At 47.2% G+C, this 25,102-nt stretch overlaps 1 protein-coding gene across 1 annotated transcript in view; it reads right to left on the bottom strand.

Moving 5' to 3' along the window:
- The window catches only part of DCLK3 (doublecortin like kinase 3), a 42,531-nt gene that overhangs the window by 5,264 nt on the left and 12,165 nt on the right, over positions 1-25,102 (bottom strand). The window contains exons 2-4 of the mRNA XM_060280606.1: positions 12,506-14,373; positions 8,604-8,736; positions 674-841 (exon numbers count right to left, since the gene is read on the bottom strand). Of these exons, the coding sequence (XP_060136589.1) occupies positions 674-841; positions 8,604-8,736; positions 12,506-14,373 (2,169 nt within the window). The remainder of the gene's footprint in view (positions 1-673; positions 842-8,603; positions 8,737-12,505; positions 14,374-25,102) is intronic.

Below are 25,102 nucleotides of genomic sequence, written 5' to 3'. Positions count from 1 at the left end.
CCGAGTCACAAGGTGGTTAGACTGGCCTCGACCAGGACCAGGGCCTTCTCAGTACTAGCCCCGACCTGGTGGAACGCTCTCTCTCAGGAGACTAGGGCCCAGCGGGAGTTGTCATCTTTTCGTAGGGCGTGCAAGACGGAGCTGTTCCGCTTAGCCTTTGGATTGACTCAGTGTTACCCTCCCCTAAGGCTTTGTCCTACAGATATTTAAATGAGGTTGCACTTGTAGATTCCTAATTTTAAAATTGAATTTTAACATTGTATTTAATCTGCATTTTAATTGAATTGTTGTTGTTTTTTATGCTTGCTTTGATATTCTTGTCGTTAGCCGCCCTGAGCCCGGTCTTGACTGGGGTGGGGTATTATTATTATTATTATTATTATTATTATTATTACCACCACACCAAGTGAGACTTGTAGGCAGATCATGGGAGAGGTTTTTGCTGCCCGTGGCAGTGTTAAGAGTAGTTCTCAAGGCAATTTTAAAAAACAGCATTTTCTTATCAGATCTAACAAAACTCATAACACTAGTTTAATGGTATGTGCCAAAAAGACCAATGAAACTAAATTCTGCACTCCTCGAGAAAGATGGATGCCAACAATGTAAATCACAGAATTGGCCAACACACACAGCCGTGGCTATCAACTCCCCAGGCTGCTTTTAGGAACCTTACCAGCCGAAATGTTGTCCCAGTATGGCGAGAGAAATTCATAATGCCCAAGTTGTATGATTCGAAACAGCTCCTCTTGATCTCTTTCATGACTCCGGAAGGGGGGGAATCCACAAAGCAAAATATAGAGTATAATGCCAGTAGCCCACATGTCCACTTCTAGTCCATAGCCTATGGGAGCAGAAAGATAAATCCAGAATCTTTAACATATGCAACTAGTTTATAAGGAACAGCAGCTTTCATTAAACAATGTAAATGAAATACTGGAGTAAAATGAAAAATATCATTTGAAATCGCACAGAGATTATACTCATGGAGTCCACATACATGCCTAGTTAGACGTAAGCTATGTTGGTCTTCAATGGGACTTACTCAAATGTAAGGGCGCACAGTTGTCAGGGACTGGGCAGAGGAGGAATGGTGGAGACCGCCTCCCCATCCTGACCCTTCCAGGGAGGAGGAAGAGGAAGGCAGTATAGATTTACAACAGGGGTTTGAGGGAGGTTGCAGCTCAGAGGCAGATGAGGGGAAAACTTGGGAAATTGCGGGAGAACCAGAGCGACACCTGGCTGACACATTGTCATTAGAAAGCATTCCAGACCCTCCATCTCCCAGAACTTGGCGAGCCTTGAAAGTAGGAGAGCAAAGAGCTCAAAGACAGAGGGCACGTAGCAACACCGGTAGAGGAGATGAATGACGGAGTGGGAGAGACGGGGTGGGTGGAGACTCACTCAGGATGACACCATTATCCAAGAGGCTAGGTTCTATAGCCTCTCCCCTGTAAAGGCTGAAATAAAAAAGGACGGTAAGAAACTTTTCCTTGTCTTTATACTTTCCTGGGCAACCAGCCGGGAGCCGATGACAGCATCCTGACAATAGTAGTGCAGTCTGTGTGCTTCTTAATATTTTTAAACTTGGGAATCCCCATTAAACTTTCTCTAGTTTTTCTATCTCCTTGCCAACAAAGATCCGTATAGTTAAAGCTATGGTTTTCCCAGTAGTGATGTATGGAAGTGAGAGCTGGACCATAAAGAAGGCTGATCGCCGAAGAATTGATGCTTTTGAATTATGGTGCTGGAGGAGACTCTTGAGAGTCCCATGGACTGCAAGAAGATTAAACCTATCCATTCTGAAGGAAATCAGCCCTGAGTGCTCACTGGAAGGACAGATCCTGAAGCTGAGGCTCCAATACTTTGGCCACCTCATGAGAAGAGAAGACTCCCTGGAAAAGACCCTAATGTTGGGAAAGATGGAGGGCAGTAGGAGAAGGGGACGATAGAGGACGAGATGGTTGGACAGTGTTCTCGAAGCTACCAACATGAGTTTGACCAAGCTGCAGGAGGCAGTGGAAGACAGGAGTGCCTGGCGTGCGCTGGTCCATGGGGTCACGAAGAGTCGGACATGACTAAACGACTAAACAACAAGTTTTTCTATCATCTCCCATTCCCGGGACAGCACCCACAACATGCACGAATGTTGTGGGCAAAGAATGTGCTGGTGCTATATTGAAAGATTCACCTTTAGTGAAGAAATAGGATGTGCCGGGAAACATCATAAGAATAAGCATCAGTTTTTTAAGCTCTTTTTTCCAAATCACATTAGGATGATGGAGCAGTGAGGGTGCTGTTACTGGGGGTAGGGGGGGATCCAGTGTGGACCAGTGATTGCATTCTTCCAGGATGCAACCCACCCTGGACTTTGCTAGAAAGCTTCAGGTTTCTACCCTTTCTTAGAACATCACAACCTAACCTTTCATGCTACAAAGTCAAGAGGGAAGATTGCCCCACAGCTTACAGAGCAGTGGTTTTCAAGCAGATTTTCAAAAGAAACCCAGTACTGCCTGTCCATCAATTCTAACACTATTAAGGAACTGAATATGGAGAGAGTGGGATACATAAAAAGGTAAAAAGAAGTTAGTGGATGTGAGGGACAGGGGATATCGCGAAGTCCCTCCCCTCCTGAGTTCAAGCCCAGCCTCGAGCACAGGGGAAAGCAGAGGAAGCTCCGATTCCAGCGGGGAAGCAGGAAGTCGGGTCCGAGGCTCAGGCAAGGTAGCGGAGCCAGGGTCCCAGGTGGAACAGGAAGGGGCCAAGAAGGAGGGGAGACCCATCCCCCCAACTCCAGAATTACGCAGGAAGAGGAGGGGAAAGAGGATGGGGCTTCCAAAGCTTTTGTGTTGGGGAAAGACGCGCCAAAAGTCATTCGGAGGTTCTGAAAGCGACTGACAACATCACTCTGTGTAAATAGCAATGAATTCCTCACTGTAAATACGCAGCACCAATAAAAGAATAAAATGCAGAGCTGCGTAGCGTCGTTACTCTGAAGTAGCCTGATCCAGCCACTGTGACAGCAACCTCCGAATCTTTTTTTGGGCTACTTTGGAGTTGCCGGGATGAGTGCATCAGAGGCGGAGAAATGGCGGCAGATCGCGGAGAAAGCCCAACAGGACCTGCAGCAGCTGACGTTGGAGGCGCAGGGGGAATTAAGGGCAGCTAAAGAAGAAACCAAGAAACTCCAGGACGACCGGGTACAACTTGCGGAACAGGTGAGAGCGCTCCAGGAAAGAGAGCAGCAATTAAGGGCGGTGGCGGTAGACCTCCAAAACAAACTGGATGCAGAGAAAAACAAGGCGGGAGGGGCACCCCCAGTCCAAGTGCTGCCAGGAAGGAGAGCCGGGACCCTAGTAAGCAAGTTCAATGGAGACCCGAGGGAATATCATGGCTTTGAGACTGAGATTGTGTATGCTCTTGAGCTGCACCATGATGACTTCCCTGACGATGAGCACAGGGTAGCGTTTATTGTGGAGCACCTGACCGGGGCAGCCAGGGAGTGGCTAAGACCGTTAATCGCAACAAAGAATCCTTGCATGAAAAATGTCAAACTCTTTCTAGAAGGTTTGAAAACGATGTATTCGTCAGATAGTCATATGGACCAGACTAAGGAGGAACTGCATAATTTGCGCCAAGGAAATATGACAGTCCGCGCATATTGGGCGAAATTCACCATGCTGGTGCACAGACTGGGGTGGGAACTGGAATCAGCTCCAATGCAAGCAGCGTTCTACTTGGGTTTGAGTGAGGAGGTGAAGGATGAGCTCTCGAGAGGTCCAAAGCCCAGTAGTATGGATCAGCTGAGCAAAGCGGCTCTGGCGGTGGGGGTGAGACAGGAATCCCGGTGGAACGACAAGCAAGCAACGCGCGCAAAGCGGGCTTGGTTCCCACGGTCGCAGGAGAAGCCACTCCCCCAACAGCCCCTCCAAGCCACGCCTGGAGCCAGCCAGGACCAGGAACCCATGCAGATTGATAGCGCGCGCGCGCGGGCTTTTCAAACCCCAGCGGCGCCAAGACGCAAGGAGGGAAGGGGAGGGAACTGCTTTCTCTGCAACTCCCCCCAGCATCTCGTCAGAGACTGCCCACATCGCAGGGAGTGGCAAGGAAAGGCGGGAACGGTGGTGCCTTCCCCCACTGACGCAGCACCACAGCAGGGAAACGGGAAAGCCTGGCTGCAGGAGACAAGGGGCGGCAGCCAGGCACAGTCAGCAGAGAACAGCCCCAGCCCACCCACCCGCACAGAGAGGAGCAGAGCCAGCCCACCCCTCCCAGAGCAGGAGTGGTTCTAGAAGTCACGCTAACGCTCCCAAATGGCTATCCCCTGACCGTCCTTGCCTTAATTGACAGTGGTGCCTCAGCGAACTTCTTCTCGAGGGACTTTGCAGAAGCGCACCAGATCCAGCTTCTGCAGCTGGATTTTCCTCTGCACGTGGCAACCATTGACGGCCGAGAGCTGCTGGGAGGGGCCATCACTCATCAACCCCCCCCCCATGAGGATGACAGTGGGAAGGCACTCAGAGACACTGGCTTTCAACGTCACGACCATCTCAGACCCCCCCATCGTCTTGGGCATGAGCTGGCTGGCGCGCCACGACCCCTCCATAAGTTGGCACCAGAGATGCATCACGTTTGGGTCGGACTTTTGTCTGGAGCATTGCATGCAGCACCAACCAGGGGAGGGGCCTCCAATAGCCACGGTGGCCACCATGCACGTCAAAGGGGGTGAGGCGATACCCAAGCCGTACTGGGACCTGCAGGAGGTCTTCAGCGAAGCGGAGTCCGACCACCTACCCCCACACAGGCCTTTTGACTGCCAGATCAACCTGGTGCCAGGGGCAACGATACCCCCAGCCAAGCTGTACGCCATGTCAGATCAGGAACTGGAGGATCTGCGCGCTTTCATCGACAAAAACCTCAAGCGGGGGTTCATCAGAGAAAGCAAGGCAGCTGGGGGCAGCCCGGTCTTCTGGGTGGACAAGAAAGACACGCAACAGCGCCGTCTTGTGGTGGATTTTAGACGGCTGAATTCGGTGACAGAGCCAGTGGCTTTCCCCATGCCCAGAGTGGACGATCTCCTGACAGCGGCACGCAGGGGCAAGATTTTCACCAAGCTAGACCTGAGGGGGGCGTACAACTTGATCAGGATCCGGGAAGGCGATGAATGGAAAACCACGATGTTCACGCCTCTGGGCTCTTTTGAATATCTGGTGATGCCCTTCGGGTTGCAAGGGGGCTCAGCATGCTTCCAGGCCTTCATGCACCACGTCCTGGGGTCCCTACTCTTCAGGAAATGCCTGGTATTCCTGGATGACATCCTTATCTACTCCGATGACCCTGTGCAGCATGTGAAGGATGTCAGGGAGGTGTTGCAACGCCTGAAGGACAACCACCTGTATGTGAAGCTGGAGAAGTGCAAGTTTCACACCAAAGAGGTGGACTTCCTGGGCTACAAGCTGTCAGACAAGGGGCTGGCGATGGACAAGGACAAGGTGCAGGCCATCCTGGACTGGCACAGCCCCAGGACGCGCAAAGACGCCCAACGCCTACTGGGCTTCGCCAACTTCTACAGGAAGTTCATCAAGAACTTCTCCCGCGTTACGGCTCCCATCACGGACTGCCTGAGAGGCAAGCAGAAGTTCAGGTGGACACCGGAGGCGCAGGCAGCGTTCGAAAGCCTCAAGAGGGTGTTCGCCTCAGACCAGAACCTGTTCCACGTGGTGCAGGATGCGCCCCTACGCATTGAGACAGATGCTTCGGAAAAAGCTGTGGGCGCAATTTTGCTGCAACTGGACGCCAACAGGGAGTGGAGACCCTGTGCCTTCTTCTCCAGGAAGCTGACCCAGCCAGAGAGAAACTACACAGTGTTTGACAGGGAACTTCTTGCGATCCACGCTGCGTTCCGGCACTGGAGACACTTCCTGGTGGGCGCCAAGCACCCCATCCAGGTGTGCACGGACCACAAGAACCTGGAGTTCTGGAGAACGGCCAGGGTGCTCAACCAGCGGCAGATACGGTGGGCAGAGTTCTTCTCGAACTTCAACTTCTCCATCCACTACATCCCGGGGGAGCAGAATGTCAGGGCGGATGCCCTCTCCCGCAAGCCAGAGTACATGGAGGAGGAGGCGCCACCAGCACCCAGGCACATTTTCCCCCCGTCAGCATGGTCCTGCGGAGCAGCAGTGGTGAGCGAGGCAGAACTCACAGCACTGACGGCAGCGGATGAATTTGCCAACCGCATCTTCAGAGAACTGAGAGGGGGGAGGGAGCAGGCAAAGGACTTTGCAGAACGCAGGGGGCTGCTTTTCTACAAGGGTGCACTGTACCTGCCCACCACCCAGCTTAGACGTACGGTCCTCAAGCAGATGCACGACAACCCAACGGCGGGTCATTTTGGAAGGGACAAAACCGCTCACCTAGTCATGAGACACTTCTGGTGGCCAGGGGTGAGGGAAGATGTTCGAGACTATGTACGGGGCTGTGACACCTGCCAGAGGGCAAAGGTGGTCAGAGCAGCGCCAGCAGGATTGCTGGAGCCCTTAGCCACACCACACAGGCCGTGGGAAGTGGTGTCCATGGACTTCATCACAGATCTGCCTTCTTCCAGGGGCAAGACCGCAGTGTTGGTGGTGGTGGACCTCATGTCCAAAATGTGCCACTTTATACCGTGTGCCAGGGCGGTCTCTGCAGAAGAGACAGCCAAACTGTTTGTTGATCACGTATTCAGACTGCATGGATTACCTTTAAGGGTTATTTCGGATCGTGGCCGCCAATTTGTTTCCAGGTTCTGGCGGCGGCTCATGAACCTCCTGCAGGTGGAGGTCAGCTTGTCGACGGCTAGACACCCGCAGACCAATGGACAGGCGGAGAGGGTCAACGCCATTCTGCAGCAGTACCTGAGATGCTACGTCAGCCAGCGGCAAACGGACTGGGTGGATCGCCTGCCACTGGCAGAATTTGCCTACAACAATGCAGTGCACGTCTCCACAGGGGTGTCGCCCTTTAAGGCCAATTACGGGCGCGACCTCAGATCTTTCCCAGAGAGGGAGGGGGAGGAGGAGGAGGAGGGCCCACAGGCTGAGGATTGGGCAGAGGAACTGGAGACGGTGCACCAGCAGCTCAGAGAACACTTGGAGAGGGCCAAGGAAGCGTACAAAAAGGGGGCGGATCGCCACAGGCGACAAGGGGAGGTCATCAGGGTGGGGGACAAGGTTTGGTTGTCCTCGGAGGGCCTTCCCACCAGAGGGAGGTGCAAGAAGCTGGCACCCAGAAGGTTGGGCCCCTTCACGGTCACGCAACAGGTCAACCCGGTGGCATACAGGCTGGCACTGCCAGAGGACATGAGGGTGCATCCAGTGTTTCATAGATCGCTGCTGTCGCCGTACAGGGAAAGCAGCAGGCTCCGAGACAGCGAACAAACCCCCGAGGGAGGGGGGGAGAGGGGAGGCAGGGAGCAACTCAATGAGGCCACGGCCATCCTTGATTCACGGAGAGGGGTGGGGGGCCTGGAGTACCTCATGGCATGGGAGGCTGCTCCACCGTCCCGGAATGAATGGGTCCCAGCCACTCAGATACAGGAGGAATTCTTGGTGGAAGAATTTCACGCCCTCTATCCCCACAGACCCAAGCCCTGGCACATGGAAAGGGAGGGGGAGGAGGAGGAGGCAAGGGAGAGCAGCTCACCATGGCGCTGGGAAGCGGAGTTTGAGGATTCGGGAGACGAGATATGGGTGTCACCGAGATCCACACAGTCAGAGGCAGAAGCAGATTGGCAGCACATTTTTACCCCCACCAGCTCGGACGCCACGGAATTTTTGGGATTCCAGTCCTCCCAGGCGGAAGGGGGGGGCTCGCAGGACTGGGGGGAGGTGTTCACACCAACGGGCTCGGAAAGCACTGAGTTCTTAGGCTTCCAGTCGTCACCGACACCTGGGGGGGACCTGGGGAGGGGAGAAGGGGAGCTTGGAAGGGGGGTGGATGTGAGGGACAGGGGATATCGCGAAGTCCCTCCCCTCCTGAGTTCAAGCCCAGCCTCGAGCACAGGGGAAAGCAGAGGAAGCTCCGATTCCAGCGGGGAAGCAGGAAGTCGGGTCCGAGGCTCAGGCAAGGTAGCGGAGCCAGGGTCCCAGGTGGAACAGGAAGGGGCCAAGAAGGAGGGGAGACCCATCCCCCCAACTCCAGAATTACGCAGGAAGAGGAGGGGAAAGAGGATGGGGCTTCCAAAGCTTTTGTGTTGGGGAAAGACGCGCCAAAAGTCATTCGGAGGTTCTGAAAGCGACTGACAACATCACTCTGTGTAAATAGCAATGAATTCCTCACTGTAAATACGCAGCACCAATAAAAGAATAAAATGCAGAGCTGCGTAGCGTCGTTACTCTGAAGTAGCCTGATCCAGCCACTGTGACAGTGATGATCCCAATATCCTGGAGTATGTTTATCTAGCCTGTAGAAGCTCTCATCCAGAAGACAGCAAACTGTTGGAAAAAATCATAATGAGAAGCCCAATTACATTTCTTGTTCAATACTGCATCTAACAAATATGTGGGTAATAGGACAATGCACTAGGTTACGTGGAGTGTATTAAAAGAGATAAACTTTATATTCACCAGTCTCAGCCAGTATTTCAGGAGCGACGTAAGTTGGAGTTCCACACACGGTGAATATGGGTTTGGTCACCTGTTTTGCAAGGCCAAAATCTGCTAGTTTCAATGTGGTAGTTTTGTCTGGATTACGCTGGACCTGTGCAGGAACAAAAAAATTCAGAACAAGGATATAAGAAAATGAGTAACTTTCGCCTTAACGCAAACTTAACACGGCCGTTCCAAATGAAGAGCAGCATTTATTTCTATAGCACATAATATATAGTTGGCTGTCACTTGTGAGCTTTCCCTTGCCACACACTGTGATGTCATGAAGTGGTTATAAATATCTTTGCTGGTTCAGTAAAAGTCCACATATACAATTCCCCCCTGCCATTTTTTTTTTATTGTAAACACTGACCCTGTAGTTTAAGTAAGCAACTATACTTCATCAGGCCTTTCCAAGTGGGGTTTTTAATACCTTGGACAGTCTTCTGAAGCAATGATCATATCTTAGTCCTAAGTGGTAAAGCTTTGTATATGAAAAGGTCCCAGATTCAGTCTCTTGACTACAGATAAAAAGCATATTGGGGAAAACATCTCCCTAGGATTCTGTGGAGATTAATTTCAGTCAGAGTGGGCTATAATGAGCTAGGTGAATCATTTGTACAAGGCTGGTCCTTGTAACTATATCTCAAATGACAAAATTATATTCCAAATTACAGTATGAATTTATGTGTGTGTCATTACAGTAACCTGGTGATTTCAGGGAAAGAACAAGTGCCCATGGCTGCATGCTAGGAATCTTTGCATTTCCCTATGCTGTATCTCTTTACAACACAAGATGGCAATACAACATTATTATTTCAAAACATTTGCAGGAACAAGACTCCCTCTATATTCCCAGGCCTGCATAAAACCAATGGAACAGCACAAAGCCTTGTCACTATTCTTTTCTCTATAACCGCTTAAGCTTCTATTAGCACCTAGGTGTAATCTCCATTTCCAAGCTTGCTATTGTCAAAGAAATTGAAGTGTGCTTATGTAATGCAAATTAATCTCAAGTGTGGGAGGTGGTGGATTCTCCTTCCTTGGAGGTTTTTAAGCGGAGGTTGGGTGGCTATCTGTCCTGGCTGCTTTAGTTGAGATTCATGCATTGCAGGGGGTCAGACTAGATGACCCTTGGCGTTCCTTCCCAACTCTATGGTTCTGTAACTGGCAATGTGTTTCATCGTTTGCATTCTCTTTTGTACAAGTTTGCGCGGGCGAGGGGCAGAAATGCCATGCAAAAGTATTTTCAGAATGACTATTAAACAGGTGGTGTCGGGTGATTCAAATTCAAAAGAAGAATCAGGCAGACTAGACGGAAGGAGGGACTTTAACTAGCAAATATATTCCTGTAACGGAGAGCAGAACTACACGCATATGCCTCATCAGAACCCAACTGGTCCTACTTTCCACTTGTCAACCTCTGCCCATCTACCCACATATCCATGCCCCCTCCCATCACTGATGGACCTCAAACACCTTGGCTTTCCCAGTTCCACACCAAGGGTGCTTTTAGGCAGACTGGTGGTGGTGGTCGTTGCCTCCTGTCTTCCTTTTCCTGGTCCCCAACCGGCCATCCATCTTCACTGCTAATCACTAGAAAGGCCCCAGCACCTCAATTTACCTATGTGGCTGTTTTCAGCTGCAAAAACTAGCAGAGGGGAGGGAGAAGCCAGCCTAGACAAGAGCTGAAGACTACCAGAATCTGCCTGCTCTGCCTCCTGCCTCAACAAGCAGTTAAATCAACACTCAGATGAATCAAGGATGTGTTTTGGATGGGGGGCATTCAGGTTTCTGGTTCGCTAGGAAGGTTTTCTGTCTGAGGGAGGCTATAAATCTGCTGTTTATTGTTTTAGCTTCCTTGAATTTTCAAGCCTGGGTACAGAAAATCAATCTCAAAGAAAGGGGGTGGAAGAAGAAGTACAGCTACGAGTTTGAGAGGAGATATGTGGGAGGAAAAGAGATGTAATCACTGAACTTCAGTATCACAGACTAAAAAGAAAGAGACAAAAGCAAATGAGGTGCCAGTACATAAGGTATCTGTTCTAGTCAGTATTTTTCCTTGCAAGTATGAGTTATTCTCTTATGAAACCTGTGGATTTTTCATTAAAGAACAAAAGCAAAGCCAATGAGACACACAATAAGTTTTTTAATGTGCCTATTTACCTTTACGTTAAACTATTAAACACCACCAAGGGCCTTCTGGTGGTTCCCTCACTGCAAGAAGTGACAATACAGGGAGGACCTTCTCGGTAGTGGCACCCACCCTGTGGAACGCCCACCCATCAGATGCCAAGGAGATGAATAACTGCATAACTTTTAGAAGACATCTGATGGCAGCCCTGTATAGGGAAGCTCTTTAACGTATAATGTTTTATGTTTCTATATACAGTGGAACCTCTACTTACCACCATAATCCATTCCGATGGCCCGTCCTTTAGGTGAAACAGATCGCTAGGCTGGTAGAAGGACCGTTTTGTGCATGTGCAGACAACAGAAACCACTTCTGCGTGTGCATGTATCGTGGCAAACCCGGTATTTACTTATCGTGGCAAACCCGGTATTTAGGTTTTCCGCGGTCGCGACTTGGATTGGGCCCAAGTAGAGGCAGTTGTAAGTAGAGGTTCTACTGTATGTTGGAAGCTGCCCAGAGTGACTGGGGCAACCCAGTCAGATGGGCAGGGTACAAACAATAAAATTGCTGTTGTTGATGTTGATGTTATTTAAACTTCTATGCTGCCCTTCATCCGAGGATGGCAGGGTGATTTACAATACAAGAACACAAAAATATGTAATATGGTAACAAACAGAAACTGTACCCCCAGCATCTAGTATTGCTAGGCAAGACCTAGAATAATGTGCTTTGAGGGAGTCTTCACGTTATAGAGCCTGAAGACTGAATAATCTCCCCATATGTGCACAAACTAGAGAGGACCACTGCCGGTCAGAAGCTCCATGCAGCGCATACCCATATCAAGCAGGTATTTATAGCAAGCTTGTAAAAAGCCACTTGCCTGAATAACAGAGAAAGGTACAAGTTACCTACAGGTGACAGGGCACAGAGGAAGTTTTGTATAGTGAAAAGAGGGTTGGTTATTCTTGTTAATTTTCAAGGTGTCACTATAACTGACACTAATTAGCAACAGAAGCATGGATAAGCAGGCCAGAAATGGTTTTGTGGACTTATTTGCAAGGGTGGTTTATAAGCACGGTAAGTTGCATTTTTAGTACCATCAATGTATAACTCTGAGTGCAATATGGTGTCAGTTGTGTCCCAAGCAAGGATACTAGAAGTTACTCCGTGTCTCACATTCCAGAAATAGCATCCTAACGTTCACACCCTACAGTGTATATCCAGTTAATATTATCTCAGTTATTATTATTATTATTATTATTATTATTATTATTATTACTACTACTACTACTACAGTGGAACCTCGGTTTATGAACACCTCGGTTTATTAATTTTCGGTTTACGAACGCCGCAGACCCATCTGAAACGGATTAATTCACTTTCCATTACTTTCAATGGGAAAGTTCGCTTCAGTTTATGAACACTTCAGTTTAAGTACTCCGCGGACCGCCTGGAACAGATTAATCCACTTTCCATTACTTTCAATGGGAAAGTTCGCTTCAGTTTATGAATGCTTCAGTTTATGAACAGACTTCCGGAACCAATTGTGTTCATAAACCGAGGTACCACTGTATTATTATTATTATGTTGACTGATTACTTGATTTAATTTATATACCACCCTAGACCCAGAGGTCTCAGGGCGGTTCACAGAACAAAATCAGAATATAAAACCACAAAATATATAATCAAAATAAAAACAACCACCCAATAACCCCACCCCCTGCAGTGCATTTCCCAATACTTACCAGAAGATTTTCTGGCTTAAGATCTCTGTGGACAATGTTCTTGCCGTGAATATAGACGAGAGCTTCGCACAGATCAGTTATCATGAGAGCAGCATCGCGTTCTGTGAATTTCACACTCTCGATTATGGCATCAAACAGGTCCCCACCGGGAATGTACTCCAAGATTAGGTATATTTCTGCATCGGTTTCAAACACTTCAATCAAACTGACAATGTTTGGGTGGGAAAGGCTCTTTATGATCAGTATTTCATTTTCAAGCATGTCTTCCTTTCCTTTCAGCTTGGACTTGTCGATGATTTTCATAGCATAGTTCTGATTAGTGTCGCGTTGATGACACTCCATCACAACAGCAAAGTTCCCGTCTCCAATGGTCCTGCCAATCTCATAGCTCTTCTCCACATCTGCTCTGCTTGAGACATCATGTCTCAGCTTTGCGTCACTGGCCCTACGCGTCTTGTTAACCTCTTTGTTGACTTTAGGTTCTTCCTCCCTTCCATGCCTAATCAGTTCACCCTCACTATGACCTACTTTCTCTTCTCCATTAGCTTCCTCATTCGATTTCCGCACCTCTTCCCTATTCCCCTGAATTGTCAATGGTTTTTCAGTATCTGTCCGAGAGCCCTTGATCAACCAACAACTTTGGTTCACCCTAGAACATTTTCGGTGCTCCTTCTTTAATTCATAGGCATCTCCTACTGTGGTCCGCTGACTTTCTATGGGCTTCATCTTTCCCAGTTCTTCATCGTGATGCTTATGGCTTTCCAGAGTTTGCTCTCTGTCAACGCTCCTTTTTTGCTTCTCTGAGTCTTTTTTGGCATGGCTGAGAGGGGCTGTCCAGGTACTTTGACAAGCAGCATCGTTCCATGTAATTTTGCCCTCTTCCGCTGAGCTTTCTGACAATTTCCTGCAATTTCTCAATTTTACTGGCCTTTCTACATGATATCTCTGACACGTTCTCATACTCAAGTCCCTGCTCTCAAATGGAAGATCAGTCTGTCTTTCCTTCTGCAGTTTTTGCCTGAGTTCCCTTTCTCTTTGGCACTTCTCACATCTCACTATCATGTCCAAACTCTTTTCTGCTTCACTTTCAAGGCATTTCTCTGGATTAAAATATCTCTCGCTTTCTCTCGCTTTCCTAGATGGCTTTGCATCTTGCTCTTCGTTCCAGTTATCTCTGAGCCACCTCTTTTTGGTCCTCACCTTCTCCTCTTGCCTGACCTTGGTCACTTCATGCCTATTAATTAGTTTAGGAGATATGGCATCCAAACAGTTCTTGGCAGCTATGGGCTCAAGGCTCTTTTCCAATTTGGAAGACTTTTCATACAGCCTGTTTTTGGGTTTCTGAGTTTGTTCCCAGTTTTGTGTGGTTCCAGTGCGAGGTGCATAGGGGTTGTCAGGGAAAAGCTCTTGGATTGCCGCTTCCAGGTTCTTCGGGGTTAGCTGTTCCTTTCCCATAGCTATAAAGGCATCGCCTTCTCTAAAAAAGTCAGAAACACTTCGGATTTCTCTTCCCTTCAAATTATACAGTTTCCTCACACGGTCGTTCTTCCAGCGTGGAAACCCAAGGGCTTCTGAGATGTCAGCAATCAGTTGTTCAAATGTCTGGACAGATCGACGATTTAGGAGCAGTGTTATCTTCCTCACTGTGTGCCCACAAGGTTTTACCACAGTGACAATCCTCGGCTTTACCGGGCTGTTCTCGGAATGAATTGTGTGGAAACCAGTCCGGGAATTAATAAATGGGGAACTGAAACAGTTTGTACCAAAGAACGGCTTTCCAAAACTTCCACGGCCAATTGGTGGGCAAGTGCCCTGTAGTCTTCTCTCCGTTATGCAGTTTAAAGAGTGGTCAAAAAATCCTCGAGGTTCTGCAAAAGAAAAGAAAGCCGTTGAACTTTTGTTCACCATGAACTTCTAGTGAACATTTCCTGCAAGTTGGGTGGGCCTAATACGCAAAAACTAAGACACTCAGACCAGAGAGCTGCTGTTAACTGATCACTATTAGCATATTCATATCACTTAACATGTCAGGAATAAGTCTGTCCATTTTGGAACCCCAATTTTCAAGGAAGATATTGACATATGTTGTCTCGCACCAAAAATATACCTTGAGGCATTTGAATGGCACAGAGAGATCCAAAATATGTATTAGAAAGCCAATGGTGTGAATTTAAAGTCTATTTCCTAGTGTTTGTGCCATGTTGAGCTGCTGTTTGGTGGGGGGGGGGGTTTTTGGCTAACTTTCATTGGAATATTTTCTGGTGGAGAAAAACACACTACAGGGGCGTCTTACCCATAGAGGGTAGTGGCGCAGGGTGCCAGGGCGCCAGGTTCTGGAGGGCGCCAGGGAAGAGGCGGAGGCTGGACGCGGCGCTTCCCAGCATCAGCTTGGCACCCTTGCCCGCCTCCACAATGCCGCGCTGAAGCAGCGCTGCGCCCGGAGCCTCTGCCTGCCGTGGCCACCACGGCACGAAGCGTCCAGCTGAGCCGGGAGCCACCGCGTCCAGCTTCCACCTCTTCCCCGCCAGAGGAGCTGCCCTCCAGCGGCTGCCCGCCTCCTCCAGCCCTGCAAAGCTGGGCACGTCGCCACCAGGGCCGTCCTCCCTAAAAAAGGTCGGCAACTGGCAAACGGGGGGGGGGGCGCGTCGGAGGGATATTTGCACCACAGCGCCAGATATGCTTAAGATGGCCCTGACACACTATAAAACCAAGTACCATAGATGTAAACAAACAAACAAAAGTTGTCCATGTAAGTTATAACCCAGTGGCCACAACACGGCTATTTAGGGAAACAAAACAAGTAGAACAAGAAGAGTTTGGATTTGATATCCCGCTTTATCACTACCCGAAGGAGTCTCAAAGCGGCTAACAATCTCCTTTCCCTTCCTCCCTTACAACAAACACTCTGTGAGGTGAGTGACGCTGAGAGATTTCAAAGAAGTGTGACTAGCCCAAGGTCACCCAGCAGCTGCATGTGGAGGAGCGGAGACGCGAACCCGGTTCCCCAGATTACGAGTCTACCGCTCTTAACCACTACACCACACATACACACATTTCAGTACCCTGTTCTACTTTTAAGGCTATTGGTGGGAGGCAGCCCTCGAGACCTGCTGGTTTTTTCCCAGCAGCCTACATGTATAGTAAAGATACCATATATTCCGGAGTATAAAACAACTGGCCTTATAAGACGATCTCCAACTTTTCCAGTTAAAATATAGAGTTTGGGATATACTCGCCGTATAAGAAATACAACCCAGCGTATAAAACGACCCCCGACTTTTGAGAAAATTTTCCTGGGTTAAAAAGTAGTCTTATATGCAGGAATATACAATATTTCTCCCAAGAAAAGAAGTCAATTCAAACAAAGCATCCACTCCCAAAATAAAAGGCAGGAAGAGAATCCAAACTCTTCTAAAATAGAAACCAGCATGTTTTTGGATTTCAAAGAATGTCATGCACATCTCTAACTCAGAAGTTCTTACAGATAAGGTCACTGCAAATATCACAATCCCCTCTATGGAAACAAAGCAATGAGAAGTGATAAAGCCATTTTTCTACCACAGCATGACTTTGGTGCCGCAATAAAAATACAACTTAGTCATTCTGGCCTATCATTTATATGGCTATAAGCAGTGCTATTTTTATAGAAAAAGAGGTGCTGGAACTCACCACGAACGCCTCCTTGTTCTCTTATAATGGCAATGGCACCCACATGAGAGGGGACAGAACTGAGTTTCAGCAAGTTCTGGCTGGAAAAAAAGCCCCGGCTATAAGCATATATTGTAGTTCTTCCAACTCCAGAGATTCTATAGTTGTAAAGTTAGGACCTGGACCTGGACCAACTGATTGCTTCCGGTGATTTCTCTCCTTTCCTAATCTAGTGGAAACTCTTGCCCTCCCACAGTCAACAGGCTAGCTACATATACAACTGAAACACCCATTGACCATTTTCTTTGAGCTGGAAGCACCACGTGCCTCTGAAACCCCCGTCTTAAATAACCTTTGACAACGTCCTAAGTCAATAGCATCTTTACATTGAACCTGAATGGACAAGGCAGCTTGACCTCAATGGAAAGAGAGAGGATTGGTCAACTGGAATATCAGGTACCTGGAAAGCAATGCTGGCATCCATGAGATTGATCTCTCTGGGTATCAGACTGGGCCTTATACAGCGAAAAGTCATATTCAGAGCTTACCAAACCCCCACAATGGCTTTTCCAAAACGATATGAAGCACAGGCAATGCTGCCCATGTGCCACCCACTCAGAGATCACATGTGGTCCTGCCCTAAAATTACAGAGTTTGGGGCAGAGACTGTCAGCCGTTTTAATATATCTCAGATAAATATCTGAGGTTCAGACATCAATATCTTGTGAAATTATATTCCAACCCTATGGAACCTGATGGAGGGACAAAAGGCCATTATGGTGGATAAGCATTCTGGTACTGGGGGGAAAAAACAGTCATCCTCTCCAATTGCACAGTGATCAGAGAATATGACTACTCTAGCTGCATATGAGAAAGTAACTCTTCAAAAAATGGAAACAGGAAGGGAAATTCTTGGATACAGTATATGATATGTTTACTTAAGGTTGCATAAAAGGTGTTCTGTTAAATTGTGGTTGCCAACTGAAGGTCCCCAAACCTCTTATTTCAGTATATTAAAAATGTAAATTCTAAAAAGGAGGCTGTGAAGGACTATGTAATTGGTCAAACCTGCCAAACATGTCTTCCTTTGTTATGTACCAGCTCCATCTGGTACGCAGGCTGAGACCCTACCTCCCCGCAGACTATCTCGCCAGAGTGGTGCATGCTCTACTTATCTCCCGCTTGGACTACTGCAATGCGCTCTACGTGGGGCTACCTTTGAAGGTGACTCGGAAACTACAACTAATCCAGAATGCGGCAGCTAGACTGGTGACTGGGAGCGGCCGCCAAGACCACAAACACCGGTCTTGAAAGATCTACATTGGCTCCCAGTACGTTTCCGAGCACAATTCAAAGTGTTGGTGCTGACCTTTAAAGCCCTAAATGGCCTCGGTCCAGCATACCTGAAGGAGCGTCTCCACCTCCATCATTCTGCCCAGACACTGAGGTCCAGCACCGAGGGCCTTCTGGCGGTTCCCTCGTTGCGAGAAGCCAAGTTGCAGGGAACTAGGCAGAGGGCCTTCTTGGTGGTGGCACCTGCCCTGTGGAACACCCTCCCAACAGATGTCAAAGAGGAAAACAACTACCAGACTTTTAGAAGACATCTGAAGGCAGCCCTGTTCAGGGAGGCTTTTAATGTTTAATAGACTACTGTGCTTTATTTTCTGTTGGAAGCCGCCCAGAGTGGCTGGGGAAACCCAGCCAGATGGGCGGGGTATAAATAATAAATAAAATATTATTATTATTATTATTATTATTATTATTATTATTATTATTAAAAAGTGGCCAAGTACAAGAGATTTGTTGGAGACCCTTCTGGCGGGGAGAGCAATTTGGAAATTGGCTGTAGAATGTCCAAACTCAGTGTCTGTTTGAAAGAAGCAGTTTACCGGTAGTTAAATTAAGCTGAGAGAAGACATACAGAAAAAGGTGGACTGCTTTATGCAATGATCCTACAGGAGCTTGTGGTTTCACTCGGAATTTGAAGAGGGAGCAGTGAATTTAGGGCATTTGCTTGAGTTAAGCGGTATATATTCCCCTATGCTCAACCTGTATATATGTGTATATATCACCAACACAAACACCACAAACACTAGCAAGTCTCCCCCAGTGACCTCGTTCCAAGGGAATAGGACCTGCGTACACTGTGCCCCTTGAGTTCTCATCATTTGGAGAATTGGGACACATGCAAAATATTATGAATCCAGCTGTACACTGGTATGTCAGTATTAGTCCTGAGCAGAATAGACTCCCATTTAAAAGGGCTAAGGACAAAAGTTTAAGAACATTGTCCATGTAGGTAATGCAATATTTTCACAATAGCACAGACACACACACAATAACAATCAGTAGCCTTTTTGTTTGTAAAGTTATATCTGAGAGAGTTTCAGTAATGCCTGGAGACGTTTGAAGCCAGGGAGGTCTGTGTAACTCTGCTTGAGAGATACGTTGACTGGTTTAATAAATTGAATGTAAGTTGTTGAGTTACAGTAATAAGCATTCGGTCTCCTAGGCAACGACGCAGGCGTCGGGAGAGGGTGCGCGTGGGAGGGGCTCGCTCTTCCAAGGCCTGGCCGGCGGCGGAGGCTGCGTTTCCCTTCGAATGGGGGAGGAATTCAGTTCGCATATAAAGAAAGGCCCTTCATGGATCAATGCCTTGTCGTGGCGAAGGGGCTTGAATAACTCAGAGAAGCTATGAGCTATGCCATGCAGGGCCACCCAAGATGGACAGGTCATAGTGGAGAGTTTTGACTAAACGTGATCCACCTGGAGAAGGAACTGGCAAGCCACTCCAGTATCCCTGCCAAGAAAACTCCATGGACAAAGACAACAGGCATATAAAAGTTATGATGCTGGAAGATGAGCCCCTCAGGTCGGAAGGCGTCCAACATGCTACTGAGGAAGAGCGGAGGACAAGTACAAGTAGATTCAGAGCTGATGAAGCGGCTGGGCCAAAGCCGAAAGGACGCTCAGTTGCGGATATGCCTGGAAGCGAAAGGAAAGTCCGATGCTGTAAAGAAAAATATTGCATAGGAACCTGGAATGTAAGAACCATGAGTGGAGGTAAGCTGGATGTGGTCAAAAATGAGATGACAAGAATAAATATCGACATCCTGGGCATCAGTGAACTAAAATGGAAGGGAATGGGCGAATTCAGTTCGGATGACTATCATATCTACTACTGTGGGCAAGAATCCTGTAGCAGAAATGGAGTGGCCCTCATAGTCAACAAAAGAGTGGCAAAAGCTGTAATGGGATGCAATCTCAAAAATGACAGAATGATCTCGATACGAATCCAAGGCAGACCTTTTAACATCACAGTAATCCAAGTTTATGCACCAACTACCGGTGCTGAAGAAAGTGAAATTGACCAATTCTATGAAGACCTACAACACCTTCTAGAAATGACACCAAAGAAGGATGTTCTTCTCATTACAGGGGACTGGAATGCTAAAGTAGGGAATCAAGAGATAAAAGGAACTGGCAAGTTTGGCCTTGGAGTTCAAAATGAAGCAGGGCAAAGGCTAATAGAGTTCTGTCAAGAGAACAAGCTGGTCATCACAAACACTCTCTTCCAACAACACAAGAGACGACTCTACACATGGATATCACCAAATGGACAGCATCGAAATCAGATTGATTATATTCTCTGCAGCCAAAGATGGAGAAGCTCTATACAGTCAGCAAAAACAAGACCTGGAGCTGACTGTAACTCAGATCATCAGCTTCTTATAGCAAAATTCCAGCTTAAACTGAAGAAAGTAGGAAAAACCACTGGGCCAGTAAGATACAATCTGAATCAAATCCCTTATGAATACACAGTGGAAGTGAGGAACAGGTTTAAGGATTTAGATTTGGTGGACAGAGTGCCTGAAGAACTATGGATGGAGGCTCGTAACATTATACAGGAGGCAGCAATGAAAACCATCCCAAGGAAAAGGAAATGCAAGAAAGCAAAATGGCTGTCCAACGAGGCCTTACAAATAGCGGAGGAGAGGAGGCAAGCAAAATGCAAGGGAGATAGGGAAAGATACAGGAAACTGAATGCAGATTTCCAAAAAACAGCAAGGAGAGACAAGAGGGTCTTCTTAAATGAGCAATGCAAAGAAATAGAGGGAAACAATAGAATGGGGAAAACCAGAGATCTGTTCAAGAAAATTGGAGATATGAAAGGAACATTTCGTACAAAGATTACCATAATCAAGGACAAAAGTGGTAAGGACCTAACAGAAGCAGAAGACATCAAGAAGAGGTGGCAAGAATACACAGAGGAATTATACCAGAAAGATATGGAGGTCTCGTACACCCCAGGTAGTGTGGTTGCTGACCTTGAGCCAGACATCTTGGAGAGTGAAGTCAAATGGGCCTTAGAAAGCATTGCTAATAACAAGGCCAGTGGAAGTGATGATATTCCAGCTGAACTGTTTAAAATTTTAAAAGATGATGCTGTTAAGGTGCTACACCCAATATGCCAGCAAGTTTGGAAAACTCAGCAATGGCCAGAGGATTGGAGAAGATCAGTCTACATCCCAATTCCAAAGAAGGGCAGTGCCAAAGAATGCTGCAACTACCGCACAATTGCGCTCATTTCACACGCTAGCAAGGTTATGCTTAAAATTCTACAAGGCAGGCTTAGGCAGTATGTGGACCGAGAACTCCCAGAAGTGCAAGCTGGATTTCGAAAGGGCAGAGGAACCAGAGACCAAATAGCAAACATGCGCTGGATTATGGAGAAAGCTAGAGAGTTTCAGAAAAACGTCTACTTCTGCTTCATTGACTATGCAAAAGCCTTTGACTGTGTCGACCACAGCAAACTATGGCAAGTTCTTAAAGAAATGGGAGTGCCTGATCACCTCATCTGTCTCCTGAGAAATCTCTATGTGGGACAAGAAGCTACAGTTAGAACTGGATATGGAACAACTGAGTGGTTCAAAATTGGGAAAGGAGTACGACAAGGTTGTATATTGTCTCCCTGCTTATTTAACTTATATGCAGAATTCATCATGCGAAAGGCTGGACTAGATGAATCCCAAGCCGGAATTAAGATTGCTGTAAGAAATATCAACAACCTCAGATATGCAGATGACACAACCTTGATGGCAGAAAGCGAGGAGGAATTAAAGAACCTTTTAATGAGGGTGAAAGAGGAGAGCGCAAAATATGGTCTGAAGCTCAACATCAAAAAAACCAAGATCATGGCCACTGGTCCCATCACCTCCTGGCAAATAGAAGGGGAAGAAATGGAGGCAGTGAGAGATTTTACTTTCTTGGGCTCCTTGATCACTGCAGATGGTGACAGCAGTCACGAAATTAAAAGACGCCTGCTTCTTGGGAGAAAAGCAATGACAAACCTAGACAGCATCTTAAAAAGCAGAGACATCACCTTGCCGACAAAGGTCCGTATAGTTAAAGCTATGGTTTTCCCAGTAGTGATGTATGGAAGTGAGAGTTGGACCATAAAGAAGGCTGATCGCCGAAGAATTGATGCTTTTGAGTTATGGTGCTGGAGGAGACTCTTGAGAGTCCCATGGACTGCAAGAAGATCAAACCTATCCATTCTTAAGGAAATCACCCCTGAGTGCTCCCTGGAAGGACAGATCGTGAAGCTGAGGCTCCAATACTTTGGCCACCTCATGAGAAGAGAAGAATCCTTGGAAAAGACCCTGATGTTGGGAAAGATTGAGGGCACTAGGAGAAGGGGACGACAGAGGACAAGATGGTTGGACAGTGTTCTCGAAGCTACGAACATGAGTTTGACCAAACTGCGGGAGGCAGTGCAAGACAGGAGTGCCTGGCGTGCTATGGTCCATGGGGTCACGAAGAGTCGGACACGACTAAACGACTAAACAACAACAAACAACAAAAGTTGTTGCACACACTTCTCTACAGGGAGGGTGAGGTTTTTCTGTCTCTCATAAATAATTACCCCTACATATGATGCGGGTGGCGCTGTGGCCTAAACCACAGAGCCTGGGGCTTGCTGATCAGAAGGTCGGCAGTTCGAATCCCTGCAATGGGGTGAGCTCCTGTTGTTCAGTCCCAGCTCCTGCCAACCTAGCAGTTCGAAAGCACCTCAAAAGTGCAAGTAGATAAATAGGTACCGCTACGGCAGGAAGGTAAACGGCCTTTCCATGCGCTGCTCTGGTTCACCAGAAGCGGCAAGCGGCTTAGTCATGCTGACCACATGACCCGGCAGTTGTCTGTGGACAAACGCTGGCTCCCTCGGCCTATAGAGCAAGATGAGCGCCACAACCCCAGAGTCGTCCGCAACTGGATCTAACGGTCAGGGATATCTTTACCTTTTACATATGACCAATAGAATAAATGGTGCCAAGCAGCTAAAACTATGGAATAGATGATGCAAAATCTGAAAATTCAAGCAAATCCATGTGTGCGTTTTACATTGGCTGCAGAATTTGGCTTCTCTTCTCAAATGAACTTTGTTAGTGTAGTATATATGGTTTTTGTTGTTGTTTTTGAGGGGGTATCTGAAGAAGTGTGCATGCACACAAAAGCTCATGCCAGTGACAAACTTATTTGGTCTCTAAGGTGCTACTGGAATGAATGTTTTTTATTATTTTTTGTTTCGACTACGTCAGACCAACATGGCTACCTACTTGTAACTAAGAATTTGTGAACATGGTTCTCAAAGGAGGAATACTTCGTTCCTCACAGCCTAGGTATAATGCCCATATTTGAATGACATACCCCAACTTTAAGATGTGCTACGGTAAGTCAATACACAAACCCTCTTCAGATTTTCAGTGTAGTAAGAACAAAAGTGCGTGGGTTGGAGAAGAGAAATGTGGAGGCAAGACTCCACCTCACACCTAAGCATGTACATTTAAAAATCTGAAGAGAACCTGTGAGCACACAAGTAAATGCAAGTAGGGACCTCTATACACAACTGGGAGCTATGACTTTCACCAAGTTCCCAATTACACAGAGAAGTCCGAATGTACAGTCTTAGGGGTGAAGTTTCTTCATCCTGCATGTTCATTGTACGTATGTTAAAAGGTCCCAAATAGGGCCATATATTGAGCCCAAAAATGTCAGTTCACCTAGGGAACGTTTCTCACAAAGAGTATTTCCTTAAAAAGTTTGAAAGACATACCCAACAGACAGAGGAAGCCTTACAAACAGGAAGACACTCTGGGCATTGCCTGCATGACTTTCTTGAATCACTTGAGACGCCTGCTCAAATACACGCAAAACGTCTACCAGGTACTGGGGTGCCACCGGGGGAAACGGGGAGGCAGAAGCACCCCAAAAAATTCAAGCAGGGGGGCAGGGCATGCATAGCTGCGGCAGGCTCTGCTAGGCCCTCCCACAGTGGTACCCATTGGGCTTTCCTGTGGCTACAAAGGACCCTGCTGGTCCCCCTGCCAACACATGATGTCACACATGTGCGACAAGCCCCCCTCAAAAAAAGTTGGGTGGAACCCGGCGCATGTGCTGAGGCACAAGGATAACTATTTTCAGTCAGACGTGGCATTTTGTTTTTAAAACAGTGAAGCCAGTTCTTTATAGTCCTGCTCCAATTCACTGAAGGTGGGGTCAGGGGAAGAGAGGCTTTCTTAGATTTAGAGCGGGGGAGGGGGGATTTCTATTACTAATAGTTTCTCAAGTAGACAAACCCTTCAAAACACATTCTTATTATGCAGAAGGCCTTTGAAAGAGCATAGCTACCGAAACGACGTTTGAATTTATATTACCAGTGATCCATTATTTATTTCATTATCATGCAAAAGACCTTTCATTGGCTAATTTACGAGGCTGATGACTGAATTTGCAAGTGCCTTTGATTCTTGCCCCTTCCCCAACTAAAGCCAGTGCATTAATCCCAACCATACTAAAATTATAGTACACAAAGGTATGCCCTGTGACAGACCCACAAATCACTGCATACAAGTATGTGTAAAAGCAGACTAAAGGAAGAAAACACTGGCAAATGTATGCCTCAGCTGAGCACAGTTCAGAACAGCCCTTTGTATGACATGGCTCCCTTGCGTAAACGTACACAGGTTTGCAATGCGCAAGTAGCCATTATCTGTAAGATGTAACTTGAGTCTTTTAGAACTGTATTGACTTCGGTCTCTTGTTCCTTAAAGTAAATTATTCACAATGGCAACTTGCAAGGCCAATGTACACTGTGTGTGCACGAGACTGTACAGAAAAGGGGAGCAAAGAAGGCAGGACACTACGCAGCAAGTGTATTGAATTAGTCAGATGGAAACAAAATGTGACCACAGGCATCCTTTTACAGCACGTGAATTTTACACTGGCATTGTTTACCGGCACCTTAGAAATGGAAACCTGCCTTCTTACCTTAGGTCAGCAAGCAGAAATAAAAGCCAGCAATGAGGGATTTAAGAAAGCAAACATTAAGGTTTTTAATTTTCAAAAAAAATAATTTAAAAATTATTAAAATTGAGGGAAATGCACACAGAAGCAAATCTGAGAGCTCAAATATACTTTTATCCATCTAAGAATGCCATATTTAGAATGCAGATACAGAATTAGTACAACTGGCTTTGCAGTGGCTTATGAACACAACCAAGACATCAAGATTGCATGCAACGTGGGGCTTCCCACCCAACCCACAGTTTTCCAAGATCAAATTTAAGATGGAGACTTCCCTGCAACGTATTTACTTACCTAAGCTAACCATTCTGCAATGGATAAATCCAGATTTGTCCAGGGTCTGGAAGGAGGGGGAAACCATCTGTGCTGAGAGCTTGAGAGCTTGCTAGTATAACCTGAGACTGACTCCTGTCTGAAGAAGAGTAACCTGATCCTGCCAAAACAGTTCAATTCACTGCTTCAGTCTTGTCTCTTGTAGCTCTGTACCAATTTAATGCTGGGTGTCAATCAAATTTAAGAGACCGGAGCAGACCAGAGAGTTGCGTCCACTTCCTTAATTGTGATTAAAGCAGAAGGTGGAAAGCG

This window comes from Zootoca vivipara, chromosome 12 (assembly GCF_963506605.1).
Source record: "Zootoca vivipara chromosome 12, rZooViv1.1, whole genome shotgun sequence".
NCBI lineage: Eukaryota > Metazoa > Chordata > Lepidosauria > Squamata > Lacertidae > Zootoca > Zootoca vivipara.
The sequence above is the reverse complement of the archived record's forward strand: the minus strand, read 5'-3'. Positions and strand labels throughout refer to the sequence as shown.